The sequence below is a fragment of the Microtus ochrogaster genome, unplaced genomic scaffold (assembly GCF_000317375.1).
Source record: "Microtus ochrogaster isolate Prairie Vole_2 unplaced genomic scaffold, MicOch1.0 UNK75, whole genome shotgun sequence".
Classification (NCBI taxonomy): domain Eukaryota; kingdom Metazoa; phylum Chordata; class Mammalia; order Rodentia; family Cricetidae; genus Microtus; species Microtus ochrogaster.
The window spans coordinates 484,986-510,769 of record NW_004949173.1 but is presented as its reverse complement, the minus strand read 5'-3'; the positions used below and the strand labels follow the sequence as shown (position 1 = coordinate 510,769).

Sequence of the window (25,784 nt, the reverse complement as noted above, 5' to 3'; positions counted from 1 at the left end):
ACACACACACACACACACACACACACACAACCACCACCACCACCACAATAACAATAACAACACTAGTCAGGCTAAGCTGCTCCACATTATCAAGCAAATCCTGGTGGGAAACTACATGATACCATTTGTAGAATATTCTTTGTAGACGATGGTCAATGTGATATTTTAGAAGATTCACTCTTACCTTTGAAGGGTTTTCATTACACCACTTACTGATCATGGCTGATTGGAGCATACATGTTAAAGGTGTATCTGTTTCTCAGATCTAGTGAAGTATTAAGTTTCTTTATGAGGTGGAAGCTCGGGAGCCACCCTTTTTAGCATTAGACTCATGGGATCCATTTTTGGTTTCTTGGTACCCTTATTTCTGGCCTTCCTCTTTTCCCCCGAGCCATCCCCACTCCATCTTGAAGTCCACACATTTCTTTTCCTAGCTTTTATCAGTACATGACCCACTCAGTGGACCTTAATCATCTACTTTCAGCCGCTACTTCTTTTGACATGTACTGAGAAGCTATTGGCTACTCTCATGACCCCCTACAAAAATGAGCACATATACCTAAATCCCTCTGAAATGCCTCCAATGACCATCTTCTCCCTGGGATCCCCAAAGGCCCCCCCGTCCATGTGAGTGCTATTCTGAGTATGCTATAGTTTTTGTTGTTATTGTTGTTGTTGTTCTTTGGGGGCTCACCCACCCCGCTCACAAATAAATACACAGAGACTTATTCTTACTTATGAATGTCCAGCCTTAGCTTGGCTTATTTTTAGCCAGCTTTTCTTAACTTAAATTATCCATCTACCTTTTGCCTCTGGACTTCTACTTTTCTCTATTTTATATACCTTTCTGTACTTCTTACTCTGGCTGGCTGTGTGGCTGAGTGGATGGCCCCTGGCCTCCTTCTCTCCTCTTTTTCTCATGCCTCACCTTACTTCTTCTATTTATTCTCTCTGTCTGGAGCCCCGCTTATCTCTCTCCTGCCTAGCTATTGGCCATTCAGCTCTTTATTAGACCAATCAGGTGTTTTAGACAGGCAAAGTCACACAGCTTCACAGAGTTCAACAAATGCAACATAAAAGAACACATCACATCTTTGCATCATTAAACTAATATTCCACAAGAGTATGGTCCTTGGGCCCCAGCAGCAGCAGCACCACCACCACCGCAGCAGCAGCAGCAGCAGCAGGAGGAAGATATCACCTGTGAGCTGTGAGAAACACAGCCCCTTGAGTCTTATACCAACCCTGTATCCGAATCTTTGAGACTAGGGCCTGGAATCTGTTTTCTCAAACCATCTGTGAATACTTAACTCAGAAAAGCACCATTCCACGCACTCCCAGCTACAAATGTAACTCCATTTGAATATCCAGATGGGGCTTTTGTCCCGGAACACTAAACTCATGTATATCACTTCCCCCTGGATTTTGCCATGGCTCTGCCCATAGGCTCTTGAAACATAACGTGCTTGAGATGTAAATCAAACACTTCCCACAAAACCTATTATTCTTTCTGTATTGGCTGACTCATGCTATCTCATCCATATGCATCCCTAGCGCCTGACACATATTAGGCCGTTAGTCTATGACAGTTGAGTATTAATTAAGGAAACACCGACTCTACATCTTATCTGAGATAGATGATAGCGCTATGTACACACGGTAGGAAATGCCTGAGTCTTCCAAATAAGGCCTCTTCTAATGTAAACAGGAAGTCTTTTGCAAAACACAGCCCTGGACCTGGGTCATTTCTTTCTTCCCGGAAGGTCCTTCTAAACCACCTTCATCTTTCCCTCTTTTCTCCAGTTGCTTTTGAAATACGCTCCAACCCCTTTCTCCACCCCGCCCCATTACACATAGAAATCAATAAGCAATGATAATTGTGATTGATTCATATGAACAGTGAAAGTTAGATCAAGAGGAATTTGAATTTTAGAGTGCAGGTAGACTTGGCATGGCCCTGAGTCATACTCAGAAGCGCCCTTCCTCCTCCAGTTTAGCTCTGCTTTTCTGCATCTGCAACAAATAAAGCAGTTTAGTATTGAATTTTTTTCTCTCTTGTTTGCTAATATTGCACTGGTTTTCATAATAAAGATTGGCCTTTCTGCTGCAGTGTGAGCCACGTAGGCCTTTGACTGTTAGCTAGTCGGATAAGATGTGTTAGCTTTGTGAATGCATTCAAAAATAAGGTGGTTTTACCTTACAGTTTCTTTATCTGCCATTGTTGATGGAAGGTTGACTATGAATTCTATATGAGGTATGTTTGTTACATGTGTGATCAACTTGCTCTTCCCTCATCAGTTTTCAGAGTTTGTTTTGTAATTAGATAAAAGCCACAATCCTGTGGTCCAAAATCACGTTGAAATGTAAGGTGTTATTAGATGTCCCTCCCCGAGGCAGAACTTGGGGGATAAACGTCAGCGTATGCCCCAACTCCTTTCTTGTAGAAGTCTTTGTAAAAATGGGGAAGAAGTAGCCACTGAAGTTGAGCCACAACAACTGCTCTGAGCCATAGGAAGGAAATAGAAGAACAAAAGAAAGTAAATTAGGTTTATTGTGTTCATCGGTTTTAACGTTTGAAAGCAGGAATTCAAAGTAATAATTAGTTGTATGCATCAATTGCTTGGCTTCTTTTGTTCCATACATAAGGCCAAACTTTGTGTAAGGCAATGAGAGAAACTATATTGATAAAGTCTATAGCACAATACAGCTAAGAATCAAAGTTTATAGTAAGATCATTTAACTGATAAAAATTTCAACTTAGTGTATGCATAGAAGCATCCATATACTGGTATAGATTTATGTGAACATTTTAGAAGTCTGTATTTTGATACAATGACAGCTTTAGCATTGCTTTGAAAAAGAGCAAACAAACATAAACAAAATAAATGTTTATTTAAATATCATAAGTTAGGAAATAAGCAAATGGAAAATTCTAAGTTGAAGAGTCCCAGCTTCAGTGAGCAAGTCTTCCATAGGAGAGTAGCTGTCATAGCGCTCTTGTGGGATTTTAGAGAACCCATAGTAGGTCATTGCTCTTTTTGAGGAGCTGCCTTTACTTCCGTGGTTTTAACTGATAGTACAAAAGCCATAAGTGAGGTCATAGTATTCCAGCCCTCCCAGCCCTTCCCAGACTCTTACGTTTCTCTTCTGAAGGGTAAAATGCTAATTCTGCCATCTCTCCTACCACTCCAGGTATCAAACTGGTTTGGAAATAAGCGGATCCGGTACAAGAAGAACATAGGTAAATTTCAAGAGGAAGCCAATATTTATGCTGCCAAAACGGCTGTCACTGCCACCAATGTGTCAGCCCACGGAAGCCAAGCTAACTCGCCCTCCACTCCCAACTCAGCGGGTTAGTTTCTTCTTTGATTCGGGGGGGGGGGGGGGATTGTTCTCCATTTGCATATTTGTTTTTCCTACTTTGAGACTTTAATTCTTACAATTTTTTTGGTTCATCGATTTATACATTCAATTATTATTTGTTGTTAGTGACACTTTTGGGTTTTGTTGTCAAGTCAAAAGGGTGATGTGTTTGTGAGATGGGGCTGTCTCCAGGTTTATGTTGTAATGCATTTGTTTACCTTAAAAATGGAGGTACATTGTTTGGCTTTAATGAGTCCTCTAAACTCCCAGATCAAACTTAATGCTTAGAGGCTGTTCCTTTGGGTTCTCATATGATGTTTCTGTCCTCGTTTACCTTGCTGTCCCCGTAGTATAATGTCTGGGTCTTCTGCTGGCGTTCATTTTGTGCAGGAATGTCTGCGCTTCTAGCAAAGATCTCATTAGCAAATTCTAATGCAGAGCCAGGCTACAGTATTTCCTCGATGCTGTTTAGAGATATTATTCTCTATTGTTTTGTTTTATTGGCTTTCTTTATGAAAACGATCGGGAAAATTGCAAGCTGTTAATTCAGACCTTTCAGACTTGAGTGTTCATATTATAATTTCAATCATTTACCCTGGGTCTAAGTTTTATTTCTGCAAACATGCATTGTACCACTAAATGTAGACTTTAGGCTGACCTAGAAGTACATATGGAAAATGCCCCCATCACTTCTGAATTTCCATGATGCCAGTAAAAGTCAGTAATATAGGAAATATAACCTTCATGCTTGCATGCTGTAGAAAGCATGTTGAGACTTCTGCTGGAGTGGATAAAGGGAACACAGACATTTCTGTATTAAATATGTTTAGTATCAGTTATCCTTCTCCATAACAGATGAAATATATTTATTTGGAATGTGTAATGCACTTCTAAGTCTGATGATACCAATACTAGCAAATCTAATTGTATCGCATCATAACATGGTTGCAAATCTGGGATTTCTGGGATTTCTTTGAGTATATCATGACTTTAACCTCACAGTGTAGCTGTTCACAAAAGGGCTTCTTCCTGCCCTTTGCCGCCTTTGTCACTGGCTACCTTTAGGGCCCCACTCACTTCTTCTGTGAGCCTCTCTTTGAACTAATTTGTTAGCATCAGGTTCTCCAAGGCCCTGGGCTATATACTACCAAGATCTTCTTTTGTTTAGTTGGAATCACGCATGAAGAGAGCCCTTGGCTTTGTAACCCTTCCCATCATACAACACTGACTAATGTGATCCAGTTTAATGTTTCTCAGACATGCAGGCCAGGTGACCCCGAAGAACACACTATTTTTGACATTTCTGTTGGTTTTGATGTTGTTGTTGTTGGCCAGTGTTCTTCTTCCTCGTCATGGTGTGGTTGATAAAGGATCCAGGCTAACAGGTTCAATAACCAGAGTTTCCTCCTTTCCTTTCCAATCTGGTCGATTATTAAAGATTTCATACCAGGCATCACAAGGCGAGCTGCAACGCTAGGCAGGCAGTCTCACTTATCTCTTTGGAAGAAGTATAATTCTGTCAATATTAGCAAAAATGCACTCAGCACTCCTGCAGAGGTTATCATAATGCAAAACAGATATCAAAATGACTTTTTCCCTGTCCCTGCTCTATCTGCATCACAGATGGCTTCGTGTGATTTATGACTAGTCCTTAGAAGGGCCCTGTGGGCTCCCTTCATTACTAAATCCATAACTATTTTTCTTTCCTAAAGCCCTTAAAAAGAGAAAAGTAAGCATTTTAACCCCCACTCTGTGTTTAAGAATTATGTTGGCTCTTATAGAATGTCAGTCTGATTACAGTTTCCTAAGGAATTTTCTGGTGACTTAAACTTCGTATGACTATTCTCAATACAAAGGACATTATTATGGAAAACTTGCACTAAGGCTTCCAGTTGTGCCTAAGTTGTTGGAAATAATTTGCAGAGGAACCCTTTGTAGTGTTCTCTAATACAGAGACCAAAGGAAACACTATTGTAGATGTGTAATAGCTTGGAATTTTAGAAGATAGGTGTCTTAACAGGAAAAGGTATAAATGGGTTTTTCTGTATTTTCTTCAGCTTTTAGCAGCCTAAATCATGGCATAGAGTGGAGGATAAGTGCTCAAACTTTTACATTGAGTGTTTATTATATCGTGTGCCAGCTCTTCAGTAATTTCAAAGGAGAAACGGTAATGGAAAGAGATTGTAAATAAGAGGTTAATATATGAAAAGATATTTGGGTAGGTTTTGAAGTCCTGGATTTTGGCACCCAGGACAGTTTTATGTTCTCAGTCTGGAAATGGAAATTCTCCCAGCGTCTTTGCTTACTTTACATACTCATTTCCACTGCACGAAAGACAATACTACAAATAAATCCCCTTCCTTCCCCTGGCTTTTGTGTAGGGAAGAGCACTCCAGGGTGGCTAGCGAGACCACACTTACATAGCCCCGTTTCTTCAGTAGACTTTGCCTCCTTTCCTGTAGCCCCACATCATAAAAATCACTTGGAGCTAGGTTCTGCCAGGGAATTTGCAAGTGTAGAGAGACTTTCAGCAGATGTGACTGTGTCTTTTAGCAGAGGTGGGCAACATGCAGCGATGGGAAAGAATGAAAGGAAAGCAGTTGAGAGGGAGGGTGCAGGGAACGAGAGGACCAATTGACATCATTGTAAAAAGCCTTGGGTATAACACAACCAGAAAAACCCTAAGTAATGAGCTCTCCTTTTCCCATGTTTGAAAAGATTATAAAAGCATGAACTGAAGACTCAGAAAAAGGCAAATGCTTTCATGGAAGCAACAGTGAGATGTGATTAGGTTTATATCTAGTAATAAGATCTGTCCTCTGTCCTCTCAGATGACATGGAGGGCTGGCTGAGTCAGGCCAATCACCTCATCCATGGGAAACATGATGTTTTTAGATGACAGAAATTAAAGCAATATTTGCCAGGTAACTGCTTCATAAAATATATATGAAGAGGAGCCATGAGCTCATACTTTTAGACATTTTGAGTTTTTTAAGGCATATAACCTTTGTTGTGGGTCATTGGTTCTCAACTAGGGGTTAGTATGTAGCCTAGGAGACATTCAGTAGTATCTGGAGATGGTTTTCGTTGTCATCGTTTTAAAGGGTGTTACTGACATAAATAGTTGGAAATGAAGAGCCACTTAGCCATCCCACAAGGCATAAGATATTCCCCACAGCAAAGGATTATCCAGCCTGCATTGTCAAAACTGGGAAACCATGCTCTGGGTTTAAGTTATATTTTATTATTAAGTTAGTTGGGTTTTATTGCACATTTGGGTTTTGTTTGTTTGTTTAGTTTTTCTGAATAAGCTTTAGACTCCTAAAGATGATTCGAAGTGAAAATACTGTCTTCAGGAACTTGCCTTATGAAAATGGATGCTCGCACATTTTCATGTCGTACTGCTTGCCCAAGCAAACGCCTTAGAATCCCGAGTGATCCTTTATTTCTTCTCTGTCTAATTAAGTGCAGATGTCAGTCTGCACACACCTCAAGGATCTGTGTGTGTACACTTGCCTTCATTCCTAAGTCAAATTCTGGACCTTCTCACTGCCAGCACATCTTGAAGCATGCTTCTAGTCTTTGCTAATTACTCCCCGCAGCCTGCAGATAAAGTGGCTGGGTGGTCTCAGCAAACGTGGTAATATGCAGCTACTCTTTGGGAATTCCACAGCACTTCCAAGAAAGCCCATTCACTGTCCGGGAAGGATGTGCTTCTCAGGAGGCTCTCCATTCAAGAAGCCATTTATTCCCACCCTTCAGTGCCGGGTGAAGAGCACACCACCACACTTTGGGACTTGTGTAGACTTTACTGTGGCACTAGACATACTTGGTCCCTTCCATCCACACCATCACTGCCTCCAAATTCTCACCAGAGAGCCACGACAGTGCCATACCTGGGTGTACAGAGACCACGAAATGCTGAAACAGCACAGGCAAGAGCTCGAGGGACGATTTCTACAATTACTGCTCTGACACAAATGCATTTGTACAAGAAGTACATTTGTATGCGCATGTTTATCCCTGTGTATATTACACAGCCAGGCATATTTACAATTTATCTATGCACATATATATATTTTTAAAATCATCTATGTCAATTGCAGTGTACATCTTGTAAATAAAGTACACTCCATGTCTGCATGCTTCTATGGATGCCATGCTCCTTGGCATCAGTGTAGCCCTTTGGGGATTTCTCCCATGGCACAGGTTATGTAGTGGTTACCATTAAACCCTCAGCCGGGCATACAGCATGTGTGATTGTTACATGGTATCTGAGAGTGGGAAAGAAATGAAATACCTGGGCTGAAAACTCATCACTTTGGAGCTAAGAAGCATGGGAAATCTGATGACATAAATATGGCTATTGTGTACGTTCTTGGTTCCAATAAGTTACTGGACAAGACCTTTATATTGCAATGACTTTATTGCTTAGGCCATGTCTCTATGATTACAAACTTTATCTAATGGGGTCACAACTTGTCTGTCAATGCCTGGATATGCTATACAGCCGTAAGAGTTTGATCTACAATACATGTTGCTTCTTCCATAGCTGGGGAAGATGGGTTCAAATATAGTGTGTCGTACTAATGGAGGGAAGTTACAGGCCAAATCTTTCCACTGACTGAATATAAATCACACATGATGAGATCTTATTCCTGTTTTGCTAAGATCCAGTGTTTCTAATTCCATTTCGATAAGCTACAGAAAGAAATATGTGCCAGACGAGACACAGTCCTTTTTTTAATATTTAAGTTCTCTCTCAACCATGAAGATAGCCATTCCCTTTGCATAGAAAAGCAGAAATGAGAAGAGGGCTAGAGGCAGCATCAGTTTTTATAGAAATACAGTTGCACAGCTTCTTGTATGAAGATGCACACTCCCTAGAATTAAGAAAAATGGAGATGGTTCTTAACTGGTGGTTGTCCCCAAGATTACAAATGCCTGGCTCTCCTAAATGGCTCTTGTTGCAGACATGTCATGACACAGTATACAGTCATGTATCAACATGTAATGACACAGTATACAGTCGTGTATCAGTGTGTGATGACACAGTATAGAGTCATGTATCAGTGTGTGATGACACAATATACAGTCGTGTATCAGCGTGTGATGACACAGTATACAGTCGTGTATCAACGTGTAATGACACAGTATACAGTCATGTATCAGTTACTGGGGCAGAGAGGAGAACACACCGTTAAGTGACAGTTCTCCGAGTGAAAAGGAAAGGCCTTCTCCTCTTCTCCTCTGCTTAGCTGTGGACAGACTTGTAACTTGCAGGGTTTACATCCCTGTCTTGGGAGAAGAGACAGAATGCATCAGATGGGGGGCATGAGTCATTGCTAGGTGACTCCCCATTGGTGGTGGCTGCCAGAAGACTCACACAAGAGCACAGGCTTAGAAGTCACACAGAGCAACTGACCTGGGTCCCTGAGGTCTCTTCTTTGCCAGGCTAATGTCATGTTTTTAACCAAACCTTGCACGTTGAGCTTTCTTTCCTTTGCATTGCACGATGAGTTTGGAGCTCCAATTAGCTTCCATAAGCGCTGGTGTTCAGGGTGAGCTTGGGCTAGGTTCACCCCATAAGAGACTGTGGAAGGATCTAAAGCCAACCACATGGGACTTCCATCTCTGGGAGGTGAAAGCCCATGGCTGACCCCCCGTTCTGGAGACCCACTTTAAAAACTTCTAGAAGCATCTCATGCATGCTTGAAATTCTTGGCCTAGTGTTCTGCTTCATCTTTCTGAATTCTGGCAACTGATAGGAAGAATGGGCCATTCTCACATAATCTTGAAATCTTTGTGGTTTCCACATAGTAAGGAAGTTTCCCTTATTTCTAGAAACCGAGAGTATCAGTAGACTTTGGGAGACATTGCCTCTGTGCACGCTCCTGTGTGCTGCCCCTGTGTGAGTAGATGGGGTCAGCAAAGCATATGTAGAATCCACAAAGGGTGTCCTGATGCTTAGTTATGGCGGCGGAAATATCACTGGTCAGCCCATACCATTGGCCACAATCTCTGTCTTATTGACCTCTTGGCCAAGCCTAGAACATGAGAGCCATGAAAGCAAAATCTTACATAGACTACACGAGAAGGATTCAACTTCCCTTTCTCAGCTTCCAGTTGCTAGCAGAAAGCGGTCTCGATGACTTCATGTAACAGCGACAGTGTGCACCCTCTTGCTTGCTCTGTTCTTCATGCTACTAACCAGGCTCTGTGGTTGTCCTTGTCGTCTTACATTTGATTTGGGGGGGTTGCTTTGCATGTCCTACTCCTCTTGGCTGTTGGTTGCGGGGTCAAGCCTTTTTCTTTCTGTGATTCAGGTGCCTCACTCTTTCCTTTCCAGGTTCTTCCAGTTCTTTTAACATGTCAAACTCTGGAGATTTGTTCATGAGCGTGCAGTCACTCAATGGGGATTCTTACCAAGGGGCCCAGGTTGGAGCCAACGTGCAATCACAGGTAGGGACCCAGCCAATATGCCACCAGGTGAATTCAGGAGTGTCCAAGAGCCTTCAGGTGTATCAGCTTCGTGCTTCTGTCCAGGCAGGGAAAAGCCAAAAAGAAAGGAAGGGAAAGGCAGATACACAGCAACCAAACCAAATCAAAACAAAACAAAATAGAAAATACAACCATTACCATAGGGGAGCGTGGCCATGCTTTGTGAGTATGTTTGGCTCTGGCTTGTCAGTCACGCTAGGAAGGCAGGAAGAGAGGAAGTGCAGAGTGGGGTGAAGGAGGCCTGTGAGGCAGCTGGGACTGGCAGCTTCATTTGTCTTCGAGGGGAAAGGATTTTCAGCCCACTCTCTCTTCCGAGTCTCCTTCTCATCTGCTGCTTTCCCATCTCCAGGCTTGGCTAACATAAAGAAGTCATCAGTGGTCAGGCAAATGCCCTGAGATCTCCTGTTTTCATTTTAAACTTTAAAATGACCAAGCCAGCTTGACTAAACACATACGCTTAGTCACCCTTGAGGTCAATGGACTCGAGTGTCTGATGATAAGACCACACTGGAAACCAAAAATCAGTCATGTGTAAAAACCTCAGTGCTACTTAGGAAAACTATCCGCTTTCAAGACAGATACCTCGGGAGGCCATCCTGCTATCTCAGCATGAAGTATGACGCGAGAGGGTGAAGTCGTATGCTCTGGGTCACAATGACTTGGGAAGATATGAGCCACAGCTACCCATGTGTCCTATCCGGCACATGGGACAGAAAGCATTACGTGCCTGGAATAGACAGCTGGCTGGTGACTCAGCCCCTTGCACAGGAAGCACTGCCTGAAAACAAATTTGAGGTGATACAGGCAGACTTTGGTCATGTGACCAAACGACTTACCATCATCCTTGATTAAAAAAAAACAAACAAAAAACAAACAACAACAAGAAAAAACCGGGGTCTTTATGTCAGTCTCCTATGACACGTGACACGGCTGCCCAAGATTAAACGGAACCTTGGCTCTCCTACAAGTTGCATGGGATGATCTTTAGGGAAGAGAAGTGGCAGTGGGGGGAACATCTCCGTCCTCTCCCCTCCACCCCCTCTAGCACCACAGTCCCTGTCACCTCACACAGCTCCGCAATCTGTCTCAGTTTGGGGAACCCAAGTTTGCTTTTACTGTTTCACTGAACTCTGAAGTAACAATGGATTTGTCATGAGGGGGAGTCCTGGCCTCTTCCTCATGGACTCTCCCCCCAGGAAGAGTATCTCCAAAATGATTGCTTTAATGTGGGATGCCACAACAGTAGCCTGTGAGACGATAATGCGCCACATCTCCCCCCCACCTCCCCGACTAATTGCTTCTCTGTTGTTGCTTCTGTCTAGGTGGATACCCTTCGCCATGTTATCAGCCAGACAGGAGGATACAGTGACGGACTCGCAGCCAGTCAGATGTACAGTCCGCAGGGCATCAGTGTAAGCAAACAAGGCTCCCCAAACCCTTTGTTTCTATTCTATCACTGCCAATTATTTCAAAGCCACAGGGCCCAGAATGCCACTTAGTAGGGCTTGTCTTCCCTCTACAGTCACCTAGTTTCTTGTTTCTGTATCGGTCATGCCATCGGCAGCATCCACCCCATGAAAAAAAGTGGTGATCGGGCAGGCTTCATGCAGGCAGCTGGCGTCTAGGGCTGTCAGACACAATCAGCGTTTGCGTGGCACCTGCGGCCACATGCATTCAGCTGAGAGGAGCTGCTAAACAGGTGACACCTAGTATAACAGTGGTAGGAAATGTCACCACAGTCTGAGACCAGGGCATCTGGAGAGGAAAACCAGCGGCCCAGATCCATTGCGGCCAGGATTGTGGCCATAAAAATAAAATACCTTTTTTTCCAAATCTGCCGATAGATGATTTTCAAGGATCGACACGAAGGTCTAGTATGTTGAAGGGACAGGGAGGGGGTGTGACCATCTTCCTCTTGTTCTTGGGTGCGCTGGCGGCTCCTGACTAGCATGAAAATTCATAGCGACAAGCTATGTCGCACAGAGTGAAATCGATCAGACAGACACAAGGAGAACCGAGTGTAGATTTGGGACAGCAATCCAACTTGATTTCTCAGATCAATCGTCTGCTATCTCAGCAGCGATGACAGCAGGCTGGGACATGAGGGAAAAGGAGGCTGTCCTTTGGATCAGGGGTGATTTCCAGTCTTTTAGGGGTTGCGGGAGGTTCCGTTGGGATGATTGGCTTGGAACTGCTGAAAGAAAGCAGAGCTGTGGTTGGTTGATGAGAGTCATTGTTATTGTTTGTTGTCGTCATGATTAAAGTAAGTTAGGAGTGGAAGGAAGGCAATGCAGTCCTGATTTAATAATGTGATCTCAGTCTGTTCTAATTGAGGCATATGTCTACAAGGACATGGGGGATGGCCTCTTCAACTCTGCGTTGAGTCTCGTTCTACCCAATTATGGCAGATCTGGAAGGAATCAAGAGAAGAGCGCATCAGATGAAGAATAGTTCTTTTAAAAAGAGGAATGGTGGAGCTAATAGCTCCATCGGTCGAGTGCCTGCTTTGCAAACGTGAACACCTAAGCTGGACCCGTAGCACCAATTTAAAAACTCACCTGACAGCACATCCATAAACCCGTCACTAGGGCGGCAGAGGCAGGCAGATCCCTACAGCTCCTTAGCGAGAGAGCCTAGTGAGAGAGACCTAGTCTTAAGATGTGAAGCGGAGCACAATCAAGGAAGATAGCAGTCTTCAACCTCTGACCTCAACATACACATATAACACGTGTACACTCACCCACGTGCACCCGTGCACACATCCACACAAGCACATACACAAACTACTCACACGTAAAGAAGAGGAATTTTTATCCCATAGAAGAGAAAGTATGGGTAATGGATAACAAGTTTAATGCTGCTCTCACAGAGAGGGATCGGCTTCATCAGGATAAGTTTACTGAGTAAAAGCACCAGGGAAATGGATTCCAAGTACCCACCATAATAGGTCCAAACTAGCCTTTGTGACAGTCAAGGTCTCCCACCACTAGAGAGCCTCAGACATGGATTGACTAACAGCTTGGTAAAAATATGGTAGCAGGGAGCCTGTCATTAGGTAATAAAAAAAATCGGGTGGGGGTGCATATATTGTTGATTACAGTCAAGAATTCTTTTGGGGATGGGGGTTTCAAGGTTGGGTTTCTCTGTGTAACAGTCCTGGTTGTCCTAGAACTTGCTTTGTCGAGCAGGCTGACTTTGAACTCAGAGATTCTCCTGCCTCTGCTACCTGAGTGCTGGGATTAAAGGTGTGCACCACCACCACCCAGCAAGTATTCTTTCTCATACCTTTAAGCAGAATCTCTTCCTAGTTCAGTAGCCTAACTGTTGATCTCTCTTTGGGAAGAAAGGAAAGGCCAGCCTGTCTTGTTGAACATGCTTTGAACAGTCATGTCATTTCCTAGAAAAGTTCAGGGAAGAGATTCTTCCCATTGTTATCATAGTGTTGGTGGTGCCTTCCTGGGAAGTCTGCCTAGGGGAGCACAGGGTTCGATGTAGTACATGTGCTTTCAAAGGGAGTCTGAGTGAAGGCAGGAGCTGGGTATCTGGCATTAAAGCCATGCATCTGTGTACCACTGAATGTTTGGGAGGTATTAGACTTTTCCAGAAATAATTTTGTGCACACGTGAAGGAGGAGAATATGAAAAAGGTATAAGATGTGGGGACAAAAATAGATAAACACAAAAAAGAAAGCAAAGGAAGTACTTATGACTCAGTACGAGATGAGTCGAACCGTTTCTTATTTGGCATCTTATTTTTTCCATCCAAACTGCTGCACTGTAGTGAGCAGGGCTGGATGGGGCCAGGGAAAGGACATGTCCAGTATTGACCCTTTTGACGTCATGCGTTGGGCTGGAGATCATTTCAGACAGAGTATAACAACCATGTGTAGACAGTTATGTATGATTACATAAGCCCAGCGCAAAGACGAGGCTGGACGATGCCACTTGAAAGAGGCACTTGTGTGTATTGCTTTCCCCCCTATAAATTGTGCTTTATTTCTGAGTCTTTAATACACAGGCTAAGTGCATCAAAGGACAGCGGTGGTAGGATCTGTTGCTTTGGTGTCAGTTTTTAAATGTGCTACCTGCAGAAGACGAGGAGTGTTGTAGCAAGATGTATTTTTAGATGTTGGTATTAGAAGCTGGGGCAGGGGCATATACAGAGTAGGGTTCTAGCTGCCAAGATAGAAAAAGAGAAAAAGGGAGGAGACCCAAGAAGAGACAAGGACAGGAATGAAAGATCCGAGCCAAAAAGCAAAAATAAACAATCCCTAAACCCAAAGCAGCAATGGAATTCCCAGCTGGGCTCTGGGTTGTGTCTCATTTGATGGAGGACATTTTCTGGGCAGCGTTCATCTGCTCCCTGGCTGGGTTTCCACAGCACCCTTATCTTCTCCAACTAGTGTCTATTTTTAAGTCGTGTAAAATATGAAACTCTCGTCTTTAGCCAAGCTCTGAGCAGTGGGATTACGATGGTGTAGAGGTAACATCCTATAATGTTAGTAGGTAAATAACCTATCTTGATAAGCCTGGCATCAGGAGATGCTTTGGGGGAAACAAGGAAGTGAGTAGCAAAGAGACTGGCTAGGTGCAAGTTGTTTCACATGAGTACACTGTGAAGTGCTTCAAGCGATAACTCTCTGGTTTGATCCTTTTCTCCTCTTTATGAACAGTTTTTGCAGAAGGTATTTCCTATTAAGGGTAGGTTAGGGCATCAATCAGATGTAAAGGCATGAATTTAAGATGGGCACAGAGTTATTCAAGACCTCAGGACCCTCTTGTTAGCACCGAGAATGCTAAATTACACCTCCTTAAATTGTTTGTTTTCATATGATCAGGGGCAATTTTCAATTCATGTAGAGAGGTGTAAGTAGTTCAGGGAGACTTTTCTGTCTGTTCCCCTTCTCTGTTAATCAACATTGGTGAGGAACGTCTAACTAACTATTAGAGTCTTTCTTTCATATCCCCTGACACCCTCCTAGTTCTGGAAGTAGTCCATAGACTTCTGCAGCAGGCTCTGTGCTGTTGCTGTCTTCGGTTTGCCTCTCTTGAACATACCCACTGAAGTCTTCTAGTGCCATTCTTTGGTCAGAAGTAATTAGCAGTCTTTTCTGCCTGCCTAAGCAGGACCGGACTCTTGAATCCACATACAAGATTTTCCATAGGCCCAAGCTACCTCTCCTTAAACCCTGGCTTCCAATTCATGTGGTCCACTGACCTTGACCTGGTTACATCTTTAACCTCCTCCTCTGTCTGCACACCATCTGAGTGCCTGGTGACCTTAGAGGTTAGGCCACAGAGCCATTGCTCCAGTCCCTGCATTCACATTTGTGTGACACCTGCATGTGTGTCCCTCCCCTTCATTCTTACTTCACTGCCTCATTCCTATCCCAACCATATTTACTGACCCAAACTCGATTCCTACTTGGTGTCTTCCATCCCAATAATCCTTTCCGCCCATTTCTCACACTCAAACCCATTGTGCTCTTCAGTTCATAAAAGCATTCTTATTCCCATTGTACCTCTCATCCCTGCAAATGTGTACGGTCTTAAAATACATAGATTATTTCTTTATTTTGTTTGGCAAAAATGTCGATCAGGAGAAGAAAAGATGCTACCAAATTAAAAACATATTTAAGGGCCGCATCCACTGAGCCTTAAGGTATCTGGTAATAATGATTATTTTAAGTGCTTCACTTATGCATAAATAAGCTGTACTTTAAATACAAAAATGTTCTTAAACATCCCTTTCTAGGCCAGGCATGGCAATGCATGCATAGGAGGGAGATGGGTCAGTCAGGGCTACACAGCAAGACCCTGCTTTTAAAAACAAAAGAAACAACAACCAATATCAGGTCTCTCAATATTTAGGAACATGTGTTTAATATGGAATAAGATTCAAGGTACTCCTCCTTCACTCAACATGTGCCGGTGTGGTATGGTGATGCTGCTGAGTATCTTCTCCATAGGTCCTATCGCCCTCTCCCCAGAGCCCCTTTCTTCCTGAGGGAATCCCTGCGAGAGTGTCTGATTGTTGGGTGGCTCTGTCTCTGATGATTCTCATTGCCCCTCTCCTGCTGCGGAGCTGGAGCCTGCACACCCCGCTTGCACAAAAGTGGAAGAACTGGAAAGGAAGAAACTTAGAATCTCGACCTCGATGAGCTAACCCGAAAGTCTCTTTTCGCTCAGAAATTCTGCATGTCTACTGTGTGACTGTTGAGTCGCTAAGCTAAAGGGACACCAGGTCAAACTTTTAGCCCACCCACTTTCCCCCTCAGCTTGTCTCCTGAGTTGAAATGTGCAGCAGAAGGAGGAGGGCTGACTTCGCTTTGGAGTTAGAGATTCCTAAAAGCAGAACCATTTCCTTGTAGGGTGAGGTTATTTCTTTTAAGTTGTTTTGAAATGTAAGTTAAGGGAGTGAATTTGCCATAGCCAGCCTGGAGTGTCAATCCACCCGTAGATTTTGCTTACTCAAAGGTTTTAGTGCAAGTATGAGTGTTACTATTATCTCTGTAATGGCAGCATGCCAATGACACCCAGTTATGGAAGGAAGGGAATTTATTAATTTTTGGTTCGCGATAATCAGAGGACTGGAAAAATAGAGATGAAGCTTGTATCTTGAAAGAGTGTGATGTGGGTGTAGTGTTTTGGCTTTTTCTCTTTCCTCGTGTTAGGTGGAGGAGAAAAAAGGAACAGGCTCTAAATAAATAAATAGGCTGTAAATCCTTAGGACAGAAATATCCTATCGTTTCAGCAAACATGTGTCAAGCATTTGGGTATCACAAGGTTTCTTTAGCAACACTTAGCTGCATGCCACAATTTTACTTTTCTCGTAGCCATGTCTGAGCGATCTTTGACTTGCAGCGTGTGTTCAGATGGTGTTACTACATGTGAAATTATAGAACTGAGAGAGGCAATCATTAAATTCATGTGCCAATCTTTAAAATCTCATTTTAGTAATACCGAGTTTAATTCTCTTTTAACACACTGAACTTCAAGTTGGATTTTGAAAGGGTTAAATTGTATCCAGATGTGCCGTCAGTCTGATGCCTTTGGATGCCATTTGCATCCTGAGACCAGGGACTAGGGAGGAGCCACAGGCTAGTGACATGAAGGGGCTGAGAAAAATGAAGGGGTCCACACACACATGGCCAGACTCTGACAGCTTTCCTTCATGACAGAACTCTGCCTAAATCAGAAGACCTTTGAAACTTAACCCCATGTCAACTCCTGAATTGAAAAATGCCCCCCTTTTTAGCTCATAGTTGTGAATAAATCAAAAAAAAAGAAAAATTGTGTTGTAATGCTACATACATTCATCATTTTTCCTAGCTGCCAATTTAAATGCTCTTAAAGATATCATAAGCAAATATGGCCAGATCACTTAGTGGCTTGTTCACTCATCCTCACATTTGCCCAGTCACTCTCATTCAATAACCATAAGCATTTTTCTTAATCTTTGAGGAATGCATATATGTCATGTAACATACAGGTTGAGTTATAAAGACTCTGTACCTGAAATAATACAAAACTCTGATGATGGGGCTAGAAAGATGCCACCGCGGTTAAGAGCACTGGCTGCTCTTCCAGAGAACCCAGTGTCAAGTTTCCCAACTGTCTAATTCCAGGCCCTGAGAATCCAAACCCCTCTGATGGCCTCTGTAGGCATCAGGCAAGCACATGGTGCACAGATATACATGTAAGCAAAACACCCATACACATAAAAAACAAAGACAAACACACACACTGAGGCCAATCATCTCATGAACATCCAGAAGTATCTTAAGAAGAGTGCACCTTCCACCTGCCAGACAGCCATATTCTGGGCTTAGTGCAACTGCAAGTATTTTCTTTTGCACGCTTCTTCTCTATTTATAGATTCAAGGTGAACTTGGTTGACTTCAAGGCTAGGTTTGTGTTCACTCCAAAGTTTTCTACGTCCATATTCTGTGGGCACGTGCAAAGTATATGTTTCAGTTCTACCCATGTGACTATGGACAGCTCATTTTCCTTTGAGAGGATTGAGTTTCCTGAATGCCAGAAAGGACGATTGAGCTAGTCGTTATGTAAGCCATTGTCCACGGTCATGTTATATTTATGAACAGTGATTATTTTTCTATGCCCAAAACAATGTAGCATGAGGAGAGATGTTCAAAGCCGTAAGTAAAGAGAAATTGTGGCACTGGGAAAATTAAACAAAGCTCAACTATGATAAACAGCATAGGTTTCTGAAGGGGACTGCTCTCTCCTGGGTCTAGTTTGGGCTGGATTTTGCTTTCTGAATCCATGCTCGTAAACAACCTTGTTTTAGATAGACGATCACTGTCGGTTTCTCAGAGAAATCCCACTGTTACTGCACAAAAGTAAAACTGTGTAACATTTTGAAGTTCCTGCTTCATCTCTGGTTATATGTGACCCAGAGGGGATTCTTTTCCTAAGTAATAGATATCTAGATATCTTACTATCTAAATATGCTTTAGTTTCGTAGTATAGATAACAAATGAATAAATGATTTATTCAACAAATATTTATCAAAAACCTTCTAATATCCCACGTCAGTAATAGAAACATTAATAGGACATAGCTCTGGTGGTCCATAAGGTCACCAGGAGCTAATAGGGGTGGAAGTTTCCTGCCTTAGTCATCCACTTCTTAGACAGAGCTGTACCATCTAATGTAATCAATATAATACATTATCTTAAAGGAATCTAGGAACTGGCTATCATAAGAAGCATTTACGCATGCATTCCAACCAACTAAACTATATGAATTGCTTATAAATAGGATTGGTCTTTGCCATGCAGTCTTTTGTATGTTTCACATAAGTAACTAAAGCAATGGAGCTTTTGTCCTGATGAGAATAGTCTGTTTTAATCTTGCTCGATAACTTAACCATTAATAACACCTAGCTATGGAGCACCTGGTATGTGACTAGTATAAGAAAATGGGTTTTTAATTTTACCTAATTTCAATTAATTAAAAAAAGAATAGCCACTTGTAATTACTGGTTGCAGGGATGGGCAGTGAGGCCCTCTAAGTGCTCTGCCAGCCATTTGACAGTCACCCAAAGTGATGCCATAGTGTGAGAGGCACGGCTGTACTATGGAGAGGGGCAGACTTCTTTCAAATAAATAAGTAAAACAAACAAAAACAATGCTTTTTGCTTTTCTAAGCTAAATAGAACCCTTATTAAAAATTAGCCATGTATAATAAGTTACTATGCATTAGCATAAGACTAGGCTGTAAGCAAGGAGATAATATGGAGGGAGATTTAAAATATAAATATATCTATTTATTTATTTATTAAAGATTTCTGCCTCCTCCCCACCACCACCTCCCATTTCCCTCCCCTCCCCGAGTCAAGTCCCCCTCCCTCGTCAGCCCAAAGAGCAATCAGGGTTCCCTGCCCTGTGAGAAGTCCAAGGACCACCCACCTCCATCCAGGTCTAGTAAGGTGAGCATCCAAACTGCTTAGGCTCCCACAAAGCCTGTACGTGCAGTAGGATCAAAAACCCATTGGCATTGTTCTTGAGTTCTCAGTAGTCCTCATTGTCTGCTATGTTCAGCGAGTCCGGTTTTATCCCAGGCTTTTCCAGACCCAGGCCAGCTGGCCTTGGTGAGTTCCCGATAGAACATCCCCATTGTCTCAGTGTGTATATAGAATTACCTACATTTATTATAGTCTCTACTTGCAGTAATTTTCAGCTCTCTCTGCTACTAATTCACCTAATTGTAATTTTTCAAGCTTGCCCAGGTCATGTTCACGGTGAACCCTTTGGCTAAGACTCGACCATTGCGTGCTTCTACAAAGTGTAGGCTCGCTCTAGTTCAGTTCCCCTGGTCACCTCTGCAATCCTCTGCTTACCGCCTCTGGCTTGCTGCCCCCTCCGGCCCTGCTAGTCTATGCAAAATGTGGCCTGCCGTCTGCCCCTCCATCTCTCCTCCTATATGTTCTCTCTGCCTGGCAGCCCTGCCTATCCTTTCTCCTGCCTGGCTACTGGCCATTCAGCTCTTTATTAGACCAATCCGGTGTTTTAGACAGGCAAAGTCACACAGCCTTGATAACTGAATTAAACAAACGCAACATGAAAGAACGCAACACATCTTTGCATCGTTAAACAAATATTCTACAACATAAAAAATGTAATATATCTTTTCCTAATATTTCCCAACAGTCATGTTTTCTCTTCTGAGGGCAAATTTTCTGCAACTTAGTGTGCAGATTGTGAATGCGCATTTGGCGTCTTGGTGCATGCAGTGTGCCTGTGTTTTGGTTGCTGTCCTGTGTCTCCGTGTGCCTGCCCCTTTCTCATAATTTATAAAGACAAAAAGGCGAGCAGGTAGAGGAAGAAGGGCAGAGCCCATAGATGTGGACAGAACAGTCTGGACTTTTCCAGGGAGTCTAAGGTTTTCCTCATACAGCTGCCCCAGCTGACCTCACCCTCATACTGTCTTAGGGCCTAACAGTGCAAGGAAAGCCATCTAAAGCCAAATAAGGTGGTGTGTTCTATTTGCGTCTTTGCTTTTGACCTGGTATGCTTCCTTTTAAAGGGGATTATAATCTAATTTTTCATAAGAAAGGCTTTTGAAATATGTATAAACAGAAACTCCATAGTGACTTCCTCGAGTGCAGGATAGCCAAGCTTCCCTTTCTTCTTCTGTTCTTTCTTCGCTTTATAAATCCAGTGTCCTTGAGCTGCAAGTCTAGTCGGCCTTCCTTGCCTCCCCAGACTTGCACAAAACCTTATTCCTTCAAAGTCAACACTTGCAAGACATGATACATCCACCTCCTTCAGGAAGTGATCAATCATGGCCTCAACTGAGCTTCTACCAAAAGAACGCTGCCAGTGATGTGCTGACACCACACTGCCGGGGAATGGTGCTCTGACAGACACCTCACTACTGGGGAATGGTGCTCAGTCACAGCACTGCTGGGGAATGGTGCTCTCTCCAGACACCACACTGCCGGGGAATGGTGCTCTGTCAGACACCACACTGCCGGGGAATGGTGCTCAGTCACAGCACTGCCGGGGAATGGTGCTCTGACAGACACCTCACTACCGGGGAATGGTGCTCTGACAGACACCTCACTACCGGGGAATGTGCTCTGACAGACACCGCACTGCCAGAAAATGACACTATGACACTGGACGCATCAGGCCCTTCCATCACCTTGCCCAGTCTTTCTGGAGAGACCTCCCACAAGCTCTGTGCCCCTTCTAGAGGGAAAAGGACAGCAGACATGGCTCACCGTGTGTTTAAAGTTTAGAGCTGAGCTGTGCCTCCAACAATATATTATGTCAGGAGCACTAGCTCATAACGTTTATTGAGTTTCCGACTAGAGTCTGTCAGCCGAGGCCAGAAAGATTAAGTATGTTACCCAAGATCAACTGACACGGAAGTGGCGGAGCCAGGTGTCGACCTGGCAGAGTCACAGTCTAAAGCCTCTGACTTTCACTTTTGTCCAGACGGACCTGTAAGCCCATAGACCTTAAAGTACTCACATGGAAGGAGTCGCCGAGGTCCTCACAGTGCCCTGTGATGGGTATTTTGGAACCTAGCGGGTGTGAGAAAGAACCCGGTTATCCCTCTTTGGTTCCACATCCTTGCTGATTGCTGTCTTGTCAATTCCATCATCAAAATTACAGCTAGAAAGTTACAAGGACAGACCTTTCCTGCAGGTGCCTACTCTTTACGTCTGTCGTGGCTTTTTACCCAAGGACCCCATGAAATTCAGAAGCATTCAGAGATCAAAAACAAACCAAACTTCCCTGGGAGAGCTTAGCCAGTTCCTTGTGACAGAAGGCGTGCAGAGTACGCATAGCAGTTAGAAGTAGCTTTGTGGCTGCTGTTGCTGATTTTTCCCATCTGGGGAGCAGTAAGATGGTAAAACGGGGGACCTTTGCCTGTGAATATTTTAATAGCTTTTGCACGTTAAATAATGCTGCTAGAAGTTTAAAGATCGGCATGCAAGAAAGTGGAACGGCAGATGTTTAATAGCCATCTCTCCCAGACAGAGGGTAAGAAAACCCCTCACTTCAATGGCCCAAGATTTTCATCAACTTTCCTTCTTCCTCCTTGTGCACATAATACTCTTTAAAAAAAAAAGGGTAAAAGGCTATGAATATGTTATCATTTGAATAAAAGTAAGGAAGATAAATAAGAAAAAATATATGGCAAGAGTTAAAATTTTTAAAGCATGAAACAGTAAGAAACAGTATGAAATAAAAATATACTATTCACTTGTAAAGAAATGGCAGGATTAAATTGGCAGGAGAGTGATAAAATTGTATTTGAAATACAAAATGAAAGTTCAAAGCAATTGAGGTACGTAAGTATTAAGGAGAACAATAAAGACAAAGTAAACTGGAGTGAAAGGCTAAATAAATGCCATCATCAAAGACACAACGGTTTAAAACAACAGCCCAAGTTGTAATAAAATAAAGAAGTCTTACAAAATTGTTAGTTAAAACACAATTATAAAACAATAGTGATAGAAAAATAACAGGCCAAACTGATACTTACAATTGTAATAATTGCTAACACTAACTTGCTTTTATATGTGAGCACTTTATATGCATAAATTTAAAACCCATATTTACTTTAAATGTCAACATTTAAAAAACCATAAGCAAAATAGTTTGGAAGCTCATCAGAATAATTCATAAGAACAGTTGTGAAGGCTAGCAAGCTGGACCTGCAGGTGGCAATTCCCATTGTTTAATATTTTGTAAAATTCCCACAGGTACCTAATGCAAAATTCTCTTTCTCTCCTGGGCCCCAGTGAGGTTGTCCTTGCCTAGAAGCCATTCTCAGTGGTCAAAACTCGCAGTGTGGCTCAGACCTTGTGGCAATTGACAAGCGTGTGATGGAGCTCAGCTTCAGAATGTGGCTCACACTCTTGGGGTGTGTTGGACAGCATCCTGGAGTAGGGGATAGAGCTCTTTGCCCACCCATTCCTGTCCTCTCCCTGAACCATGGATTTCTGAAAAGGATCATGCTCCTTGTGTCCCAAGAATGCACCTCATCTGAAACCTGATACTCACCCTGTAGACCAGGCTGGCCTCGAACTCACAAGAGATCCGCCTACCTCTGCTTTCCGAATGCTGGGATTAAAAGTGTGCAGCACCACTGCCCAGCTGAATGCTTTTGTAAATGAGTCTATATGAAGTGGTTACTAACACGAGTTTTGGGAGTGGTGTGATGGTGGGATTTTTAGAAGAGGTGGTTTTCTGGAATAGATTGTTAAGACTGGACTATTTGGGGCATGTGGGGTTCAAGACAGGGTTTCTCTGGATAGCCCTGGCTGTCCTGGAACTTGCTCTGAGAACCAGGCTGGCCTCGAACTCACAAAGATCCACCTGCCTCTGCTTCTTCCCCTTCTTTTTTGTTTTTTTTTTCCTGCCTAAAGCCTACACAGACATTTGGTGGTCTAGAATGTCTCCCTACCAGAGCTACTGAGAAAGGCTTCCCCCACCCCCTCCACCTGCTTTGACCTTTTCTATTTATTTTAGTTTTTACCGTCTTTGACCTCTTGCTCACCCCCATAATTGTACCACAGCATGCTAGAAATCTCTCACAGGGGAGTGGATAATTGTAGCTGCTCCTTCCCTTCTCCATCTTCTCTGTGGGGAAGGTGGTGTCGCTGTGGTTTTGACCTTGCTGCAGGATTCATGTCTTCGCTCATTCCTTCATTCATTCAGCAGATATGCTCCCGCGGTGTCTTCCTACTTGGTTTTGGTGTTGGGCACAAAGGAAGAAAAGGTAATAGGCTTTCTGCCCATTCTCTAAGCAGGCTGCCATCTTGTCTCATGAATTTCTATGTCTGGTACTATTTTTCATGGGAAGGGAGAAAAATCCATCTAAGTTTTCATAAGTAAGTATTTTTAGGAGAGCTCAGAAATGGCTTGGTGATGCTCTCCTTGAAGACCAGAACCCTACTTCATTCAGCTTTTCTTCCTAACCCCTGGGTTTGGTCACAAACTGTAGTGGTTTCTTTTCTCTCCCAAGCTGGCCATGTACCAGAGGCCTACCGGAAATGTAGATTTTTTTTCCTTTATATGTTTTGTTTAAATCTTGCATGCACTTTTTCTCCCTCCACCCCCGATTACAAATGACTAGTTAGTGTGGAAAATTAGAGAAAACAAAAAATAACACGGAATAAAATTACCACTTACTTATGCACTTCAGTCTTCCGGCTCTTGTGTGTATGTTTTTATGTGGGTGTAGAAAAGTTACCTGTCATTTTGTAGCCTACTTATTTTCCCAAAAATATGTTATGAATATTTTCCAAATTATTAAACGTTCTTCTCAAACGTAACTTTAAATAGTTGCATTGAAACATGTTATAGGGCAGGTCCATAATTCTTACTATTATTAATAACACAGTGGTAAACCTCCTGGTTTAGAAAATACAATGCATAAGTTCTGTTATTTCTTTGGGTAAATTTCTGGAAAAATCATTGCTACATCAAAGGATATTAACGTGTCTAAGGCCTATGTCATGAACTGTAAGCGTGTCTTCTGGAGATTTCCATGCCGTTGTTGTTCCTACCAGCAGCTTCTAGCTCCAGTTCCCCCGCAGCCTCAGCAGTAATGCCTGATGGTTTTTCAGTCTTCGTGAGCTGTTTTGTTTTAATTTGTATCTTTTCAATCAGTGGTGAAGTTGGATTTTTTTTCTCCACACTTACTTACTGGCTTTTTATGTGTTCGTCTTTCCCTCTCTGACATAAAGGACTTTCGTACTACAAGGATATTAACTGTCTGCACTTAGCTAACACTTGGAGGACAAAGTTGTTTCAAATGAAGGAGACAGGTGAAGGACTGAGTCCTGGGTCTTTTACTATCTCTGTGGGACCTTGAGGAGGGACACTGGTTGAACACATGTCTCCCTGCAGTCTGAGTTAACTTGACATCTTCTGTATAGAATTCTGATCTATTTAAAAATAAATTCAGCACTGTAAAATAGAACCTAAAAATTATCCAAATGGACCTAGAGATAGGTTGGTAATTTCAACATTTCTTTGAAGATTTACCTTACACCTATTGTTATCTTAAGTCAAATGAGTAAGCCTAGTTCATAGCCAGGTTGAAAAAAAATAAGAACTACATATATTTAAAGGCCTGTTTATTATGACCTCTGCCTGACTTAGGTCAAGGAAGTGCTCCTTTAAGAGACTTGATGCTTTTTCTTACGTGTGTTTCTGGATCCGTCTCCTTGTGTGTTCTTTGACTATCTGTAAGTAGCGCATTTTTCTAGACTCCTGAACTCTACGAGTGGCTTACCATCACCCACTCCGCCTTCTCGTCCCATACGACTACATCTAGAAAGGCCAAGGCAGATTCCCCATCCCTCAGGACAGCTGGGCCATTTCCACTGCAAAGATTTCTGTAATTAGCTAAGGAGGGGGAAGGGTAAATTTCAAAAGCCCAACCCTCTTACTCTTAGATGAGAATCTCGAATAAAAGTATGTACCTGCTGGCATCCACGGACTACCTCCAGAGTAGAGCCCCTGAGTTTGAAATTGTTGGGTCCATAGATTATTTCAGCAGTCAACAGAATTTTTAAAACAGCACCCTCTGTAAGTGCATCGGGCACAATAGTGCCTAGTGTCCCTCAGCACTGTCTGCCTGCGTCTTCCCCCTCGGCTTCCCACCATAGCCCACCCCTCCCACCCTTCTGTTAGCTGTAATGACCCTGCAAACACTAAATGGCATTTGAGTGCATTAAGCAGCAGACTCTCCAGTGACATAGCAATTACGGCTCTGAAATAGATTTGGTGCGTCACGGAAGATAAGGGTTTTGAAAGTTTCTGTTGTGATTATAGCCTGTAACTCCCACAAATAATAGGCTTCAAAATAAGAGGCTGCCAGCGAAGCCTTTGTGGCTTTGTCTCAGTGATGGCACGTAAATTGCTATTA

At 42.9% G+C, this 25,784-nt stretch overlaps 1 protein-coding gene across 2 annotated transcripts in view; it reads left to right on the top strand.

Moving 5' to 3' along the window:
* Pbx1 (PBX homeobox 1) overlaps positions 1 to 25,784 on the top strand; it is a 283,719-nt gene that overhangs the window by 242,994 nt on the left and 14,941 nt on the right. Inside the window, exons 6-8 of one of the 2 annotated variants that reach the window (XM_005370336.2) lie at positions 3,193 to 3,352; positions 9,713 to 9,825; positions 11,187 to 11,276. In XM_005370336.2, coding sequence (XP_005370393.1) covers positions 3,193 to 3,352; positions 9,713 to 9,825; positions 11,187 to 11,276 — 363 coding nt within the window. The remainder of the gene's footprint in view (positions 1 to 3,192; positions 3,353 to 9,712; positions 9,826 to 11,186; positions 11,277 to 25,784) is intronic. The other variant, XM_005370338.3, reaches the window with a different exon arrangement.